Source organism: Dipodomys ordii, unplaced genomic scaffold (assembly GCF_000151885.1).
Source record: "Dipodomys ordii isolate 6190 unplaced genomic scaffold, Dord_2.0 Scaffold177, whole genome shotgun sequence".
Lineage (NCBI taxonomy): Eukaryota > Metazoa > Chordata > Mammalia > Rodentia > Heteromyidae > Dipodomys > Dipodomys ordii.
In genome coordinates, this window is record NW_012267393.1 from 225,957 (window position 1) to 233,574 (window position 7,618).

The 7,618-nt window shown below is 47.8% G+C and overlaps 1 protein-coding gene across 1 annotated transcript in view; it reads right to left on the bottom strand.

Moving 5' to 3' along the window:
- Slc22a5 (solute carrier family 22 (organic cation/carnitine transporter), member 5) overlaps positions 1–4,212 on the bottom strand; it is a 33,250-nt gene extending 29,038 nt beyond the window's left edge. The window contains exon 1 of the mRNA XM_013033808.1: positions 3,593–4,212. Within this exon, the coding sequence (XP_012889262.1) occupies positions 3,593–3,985 (393 nt within the window). The 5' untranslated portion in view covers positions 3,986–4,212. The remainder of the gene's footprint in view (positions 1–3,592) is intronic.
- Between the last annotated feature and the right edge of the window lie 3,406 nt (positions 4,213–7,618).

Here is a 7,618-nt window from a genome sequence, read left to right on the forward strand (position 1 = left end):
ACTCGAACACCGGAAGTGGCGCTGTGGCTCAAGTGGTAGAGCACTCGCCTTGAGCTGAAGAGCTGAGGGACAGCACCCAGGCCCAGAGTTCAAGCCCCACAACCAACCGAAAAAAAAAAAAAGCGAGGACTAGAAATCAGAGACAAACAGGGAGCAAGGAGGTACAGAGAACTGCTAGGGTTCAGCTGAAAAGAGTCTCAAATCATAGGCATTGGAAGCCCTGAAGTCTCTAAAGGAAACTTTCTGCCTACAGGCTGGGCTGGGCTACAGCAAAACCAAACAACAGGTGGCCCAGCAGCATGAGAAATCACCCAGGTTCCCAAAGAAGGAGTCAGTCCTGTACCCAGAAGCACTGCAGGATGGCTGGGATGGTTTTCTGAAGGTCCAGAGATGAATGATGAATAAAGAAACAGAGAAGGGGCTGGCCTAGCAGCATGCAGATCACAGAACTATTTTTGAAAGGTGGGTGTTTCAGAAAGTGTTCCCTTCTCTCTGCCAATCCCAATGCCTGGTTTTAGATACAAAGTGCCAAGCTCTACTAAAGGGATAGAGAATCACATGGAGAATATTCTTAACATATTCCAGTCAATACTTTTTTTTGGGTTGCTTCCAATTTTCCCTTCTGAGTTAGAGTAGCACCCCCCCCCATTTTTTTCTTCTTAAACTTTAGAGAACATTTTGTAAACTATTCATTAACCTATTTAGTTAAAAAAAATGACTTGATTGGAAAATTCTCTTGCATCTAGCATTATGTGAAAAACTAAAGACACAACGATCTGATTTTCTGCGAAGTTTAGTTACTACATGTATGTATTTTAATTTGAAAAAAAAGAAAAAAATCTAACAAGAGACCTGAAGTTTTAGTCTTTTGTAAACACACACACATACACACACACACACGTGAATGGCAATTCAATACCACTACACTTAAAAACACTTCTATGTTTGATTTGGGACAGAGGGCAGGCGTGGAGACATTTAGCAGGCGCTAAACTACTGCGGAGGTCAGCAAGTCAGGTCTGGGTCGAAAGAAAATAGACCTTAGAAAAAGTCATCAGATTGATGATGCAGCAGCTTCAATCAGGGACTGGTCACTTGAGAGACACAGGCAGCCTTGAACTTCAAGTCAGCCATTCCAGCATCCCAAACAAAGAGCTCAGTAAAGTATTAATCTTCCCTCCCTGCAAAGACTGACAACCTGTAAGTAGGTGAAAGGCCACACAGTTCTTACGAAACTGCTAAGACAGCAGAATAAAGTCTAAACATGTAGAAAACAGTCAAGACTGACATTGGCAGCAAGCAAGGTCAGAAGGGTAGGGATCCAGAGTTCAACTAGAGGAAGCTTGGGGACACTCCTTGTCAGGGGAAGACCCCAAACATGCCGCAAGCTGATTTTTGAGTTGCCTCTTCTTTGGGCCAGCCATGAGCAGAATCTGAAGGAACTATGCCAACCCCAGAGCCAACCTCCTTTGTCACGGTTCTCACTGGTAACAGACTCACTTGTGAGACCAGAACCCAGGATGTGGGTTCTAATTCCCATTGTCTGAGGACACGTGGGCCATAGCTGGCTGCCTCCTTTCAATACTTCTTTTGTCAATTAGTGAGGCCTTCTAGGCACTGGAATGACGTCACTGGGTGAGAAATCCCCATGGGGCTTGGGTCCCTTACTACTTGTCTGTGGAGGAAGCAGGCACAGGTGCAGAAAACATCAAACTTCCAAACACATAGAGAAAACCCACAGTACACACAGTGAGGTCTCTGTGGTAGCTCTGATTCTATTCTGGAAGAGTGACAAGCCCCACAAGCAACCTACCCAGGGCCGCCAGAGTCTCTGACAGGCTTTCTGCAGCTCCAGGAGGGTTAGATGCCTTATGAGGACCCAAGGATTCTCTGTCATTCCTTTCCCTCTGCTCCTGCCAGTTTCTTGAGAGATCATCTGGGCCTAACTGAGGGAAGCACCCTGGACTCACTGAGAGGCCTCTTCCTCTAAGAAGCCTATTCTAACTTTTGAATCTCCCCAATCCTGACACTGAATCTGTGGTGTGATACCCATCAAGGAAGGTTCTTTTCATTGCCTTGCTTACTCTGTACTGCTGACTCCAAAGAACTAGTGTCAATGCACAAGTGAATCCCAAAACGCATCCTCATGCACCATTAATAACATGCCATGCTGCCAGCTTGAATGACTGCAAGTTCACAGAGGACAGACAATGTCACCCAAGAGGAAAATCCAAGGGGCTGGAGAATGGAATGGCTTCTCCCGCTTCTGACAAACTGAAGGTTATTATATGTCCTAACTATACCCGGCTCAAAAAACCATAGAAAGCACTCCAGGCCAATAAACCACCCTGAACAGATCTTCAAATGGATGTGTACTTAATAATGAGGGCTGGGAAGGTGGCTCCGTGGTAGAGTGCTTGCCTCGCATGCATGAGGCCCTGGGTTCAATTCCTCAGCACCGCATAAGCAGAAAAAAGCCAGAAGTGGCTCAAGTGGTAGAGTGCTAGCCTTGAGCTGAAGAACTAAGGGACAGCACCCAAGCCAAGAGTTGAGCCCCCATGACTGATTTAAAAAAAAAATCAATCCTGACCTAAAGGAAAACAATTCTTCCAGGAGCATGACCAAACTTTCCTTTTAGAGTGAGTAGTGAGGGAAGAAGCAATTTGAGAAAGAAGGGAAGAACATTTTGTGCATATACCTTTACTTTAAAATTTTTGGAAACAGCCATGCACTGTAGCTAACTCAGGAGGCTGAGATCTGAGGATCATGGTTCAAAGCCAGCAAGAAAGTCTGTGTCTTTTCGGTTTTGTAGGTCAGGGGGCTTGAACTCTGAGCTTGGGCATTGTCCCTCAGGGCTAGCCCTCTACCACTTGAGCCACAGTGCCACTTCCATTTTCTGGTGGTTTATTGGAAATAACTCTCACAGACAAATCTGCGGCTTTGAACAGCAATCCTCAGGTCTTAGCCTCTTGGGTAGCTTGGATTATAGGCACCCAGCAGTGTGAGTATCTTATCTCCAATTAACTACTAAAAAGCTGGAAGTGGAGATGTGGCTCAAAGTGGTAGTGTGCTAGCTTTGAGCACAAAAGCTCAGGGAAAGCACCCACCCAGGACTTGAGTTCAAGCCCCAGGACCAGAACAGAAAAATGGGGAGTTTTGTTTTTTTTTTTGGTTTGTTTCCTGGACTGATGCTAAGAGAAGAAGAAAAAAATGATGACCGCACTTTGGTCCAAATCCTGGCCTCCTCATTTGGGCTACGGTCTAGAGAAAAATCCCAACTCAGGGTTTTACAGCATCTCCTAGATAAAGCCAAAGCCCTTCTGGATGCCACATCCTATGTGGCCATCAGGATGGAGTGTCCAACACGACCCCTGTGCTCTAAGATGCCCGCTCTGGATGGAGATCACCTGGTCAAAGTGCTCCTGGGCCACCAGGCTGGAGAATGCTTTTCAGCAGGGTACTGGCCAAGGGGGGGGGGGGAGGAGTGCCAGCATCCATCCATGCATCGCGCACCGGATTGGGTGGGTGGGGGTGCTCAGAGACCCCAAAGGGTGCCTTCCGATTAGAGGCCGAGCGGGAGACTGCCACCTACCTCGGTCACGATGGTGGTCTGGTAGATGTCCCGGCTGAACTCCCAGCCATCCACGCAGCTCTCCTGCTCCAGCCGCTCCAGGTCCACGTCCAGCACCGGCTCCAGCCCCAGCGCCGACAAGTTGGCGATGGTGGCCAGGCGGTAGCGGCGGCAGCTGTGCGGCACCTCGCGGCCATCCTGCCGCACCAACGGGATACTGTGGTTGCGCCAGGCGCTGCTCAGGTTCGCCGTGTCCGGCACCCGGCAGTGGTGCTCCGGGGTCCCCGTCAGGAACACCACGGACATACCATTGAAGCCATTGGGGATGATGCTGGCGCTGAGCAGGAAGAAGATGAGGCGCTGGAAGGGTCCCCACTCGCCCAGGAAGGCAGTCACCTCCTCGTAGTCACGCATGCCGCCGTCCTAAGCGTCCCGCAGCGCCGGGTCCCGGGGTCGGGGCGGCGTGCAGCAGAGGGGGGGGGCGGAGGCGGGGGCGGGGATGTGCGCCTGCGCGTGGGCCACCACCTCACTGTCCGACGCAGCGAGCGAGGAACGCACCCGGAGAGACCCCTTTCCCACCCAAGCAGACCCGGCGAGCTTCTCCGCGCTTCAGCCACCGCCTTGGCTCACGCACCACCGCCGGTCTTTACATAGAGTGAGAGGCCGGGGCGGGCTCAGGGCCTGGGCCGCAAGGGCCCGCCCCGCCTGCGGGCAGTGTGGCGCGGCGCTGCGCTATGCGCGCGCGCGCTCGCGCGGCACGCGAGGCGGAGGGGGCGGGGTCAGGGCGAGCGTGACGCAGTTGAGTGTCCGGGCGGCGCGTGCGCCAGAGACCGGAGCACGACCCGGCTCGTGACCTGCCGGAGGGGTGTGTGGGCGGGGCTACACAGAGCCACGCCTCTGCTAGACACGCCCCCCCCTAGCGTGATTGCCGCGGGCGGCCTAGAGAGGCAATGACTTTCAATGGTGGTGTCCAAGGTTAAAAAGTCAAGCTCCTTTCTCCAGACTTGGGGAGCAGCCTGGAGGCTTAACTATGAAATAAGCTCCAGTCCCCACCTTTTTTTGCCGCTGCTCATGCATCTTTAAACGCTGCCTTGGACACCACCCTTCCTTTTATGGGTGACATTATTTTGAAACTGGATTATTATTATTATTATTTGTCATTCCTGGGGCTTGAACTCTGGGCCTGGGCGCTGTCCGTCAGCTATTCAGCTCAAGGCGAACGTTCTACTACTTGAGCCACAGCACCATTTCTGGTTTTCTGGTGGTTCATTGGAGATAAGAGTCTCCTGGACGTTCCTGGCCGGGCTGGCTTTGAACTGCGATCCTCAGGTCTCAGCCTCCTGAGTAGCTAGGATGACAGGTGTGAGCCAGCAGCACCCGGCCACAGAGAGGTTTTATAAGTCAGATAAATGAGAACATTTCTTTTTCGATAATGTCACCCTCATCTTTTGCTCTCTCCCAGTGAAACTGGAATTCTTAACTACTGCAATAGCTAGGCTGGGTGCAGTAACTTTTAATTATAACCCTGATGCCTTTGGAGATATTGTTCTGATCTTAAGAAATCATTTTGTAACCTTGTTCAAGCCAATGTAAACTTTTAATTTCAAAATTATTAAGTTGCAGCTGGGCGCTGGTGGCTCAAGCCTGTAATCCTAGCTACTCAGGCGGCTGAGATCTGAGGATCGAGGTTCAAAGCCAGCCCAGACAGGAAAGTCCAGGAGACTCTTATCTCCAATAAACCACCAGAAAACCAGAAGTGGCACTGTGGCTTAAGTGGTAAAGTGCTCGCTCACCTGGAGCTGAAGAGCTGAGGGACAGCGCCCAGGCCCAGAGTTCAAGCCCCACAACTGAACAAAAAAAAAAATAATTAAGTTGCATATGTATTTGTACAAAATAATGGGCTTGGGGTAGTGTGTTCACCTAGCATTCATGAAGCCCTGGGTTTGATTCCTCAGTACCACATAAACTGAAAAGGCCAGAAGGCCAGACACAGGTGGCTCTCACCTGTAATCCTAGCTATTCAGGAGGCTGAGATCTGCGGATTGGGGTTCGAAGGCAGCCTGGGCAGAAATGTCTCTGAGACTCTTATGTCCCACTGACCACCAGAAAACTGGAAGTGGTGCTGTGCTTCAAGTGGTAGAGTGTTCACTTTGAGCTGAAGACTTCAGGGATAGGGCCCAGGCCCAGAGTTCAAGTCCCAGGACTGGCAAATAAGAGAAACAAACAAAAAGTAAAGTCTGAAAGTGGTGCTGTGGCTCAAGTGATAGAGTGTTAGCATTGAGCAAAAGAAGCTGAGGGACAGTGTCCAGCCCCTGAGTTCAAGCCCGAGGACTGGCAAAAAAAAAAAAAAAATCCATGAGAGAAAAAAACATGATATTTATTTTTCTGGAAGTTAAAAAAAAGAGGATTATTGAAGATTCCCCTTAGATCAGTTATTTTTGCTGTTGACTCAGCTGAATAGTCATTAAAAAAAATCCGATTGTGTGATTCTGAAGGAGACTTGTCGAACAGAAAAGTTGCATTTGTGGTTTTGTTGGTTTGACTGGACTGGCTATGTCTAGGGACACATCCACTTGCCTCGATCTCTTCAGTAGCTGGGACTGCAGTCGGGGTGATCTTGCACCCAGGTATATTTGTAATTTAAACTTCATAGTAGTCAAATTAATAAATATTCTAGTTTCAGCAAATGAAGGTACACCTAGTAACATTCAAATTTTGGATAAAAATAAGTAATTTTTAGTATAGGCATGTACCATGCAGGGATTGATTATATATAACTCAAATGTAACTGCAAGTCCTGTATTTTGTCTGATAATGCTACACGTTACAAAGTTTCCAAAAGCCCAGGCACTGGTAGCTCACATCTCTAAGCCTAGCTACTCAAGATACTAAGATCTGAGCACTGTGGTTTGAAGCAAGCCCAGGCAGGAAAGGTCCCTAAGACTCTTATCTCCAATTAACCAGCAAAAAGCCCGAGATGAAGCTGTGGCTCAAGGGATAAAGCACCTGCCTTGAGTGCAAAAAGCTATGTTCCAACCCCTGGGTTCCAACCCAGTACTGGCTTCCCCCTCACAGCCCTGCCTCCCCCTAAAAAACACAAGAAAAAAAAAAGAAAAATTCAGATAAGAGAGCTAGCTGCTAGTAGGTTTCCACAAGGAAATACAAACATTTACAAAAACCAGCTGATTTTTTTTTTACATTCTGAGAAAAGTAGTATAACAAATATTGGTTATTCTACTTCCTGAGTGTAGATGGCTATGCTATTTCAGAAGTGTACTTAATTCTTTATACCATCTTACTCTTTTCTTTCTTTTTTTTTTTTTTTGAGACAAGGTCTTACAATATAGCCTAGACCGGCTTGGCACTTGTGATCGATCATCTTGCCTGTGCTTTCAAAACGCAGAAATTACAGATGTGGACCAACATACTCAGCTTTCCCTAACAATGTAAAGTAATACTCCTTGTCTGGAATTAACTGGGGGGAAAAAAATAAAACAAAATGTCTTGAAAACAGTCTTGTTTTGGGTTTTTTTCTTCTGTTTTGTTTGGGGGCTTTAGGGATCCTAAGATATTACTTAACATTTCAAAATAAATGAAACTTCTATGAAGAGAATGTTGAGTCCTGTCCAGAGTAAACAAGGTGAAAAAAAAAATAAAGTCCTATTTTAACATTCAGGAAGTTATCAGTTGGGACATCAGGAAAAAATGCTCCTTATAAGGTAAGAAAACAATTCCTTGGGCAGAAAGTCATAAGAAAGTGAACGATTTGTCTTGCACAGAGCCCAAAATCACCTGGGGCCATGATTACTATCTGAATGTTATTTTTAAATTTCATCTCTGAAAGATTGATTGGTAAACCCAGTTTCTCAGAAACAGGAGATTAGTTGAGGCTAGTACAGCAAAAAGTTAGGGGGAAGCCAGGCGCCGGTGGCTCATGCCTGTAATCCTAGCTACTCTGGAGCTTGTGAGCTGAGGATTGAGGTTCTAAGCCAGCAGGGGCACACACACTCTGTGAGACTCTTATCTCCAATAAACCACCAGGAAACC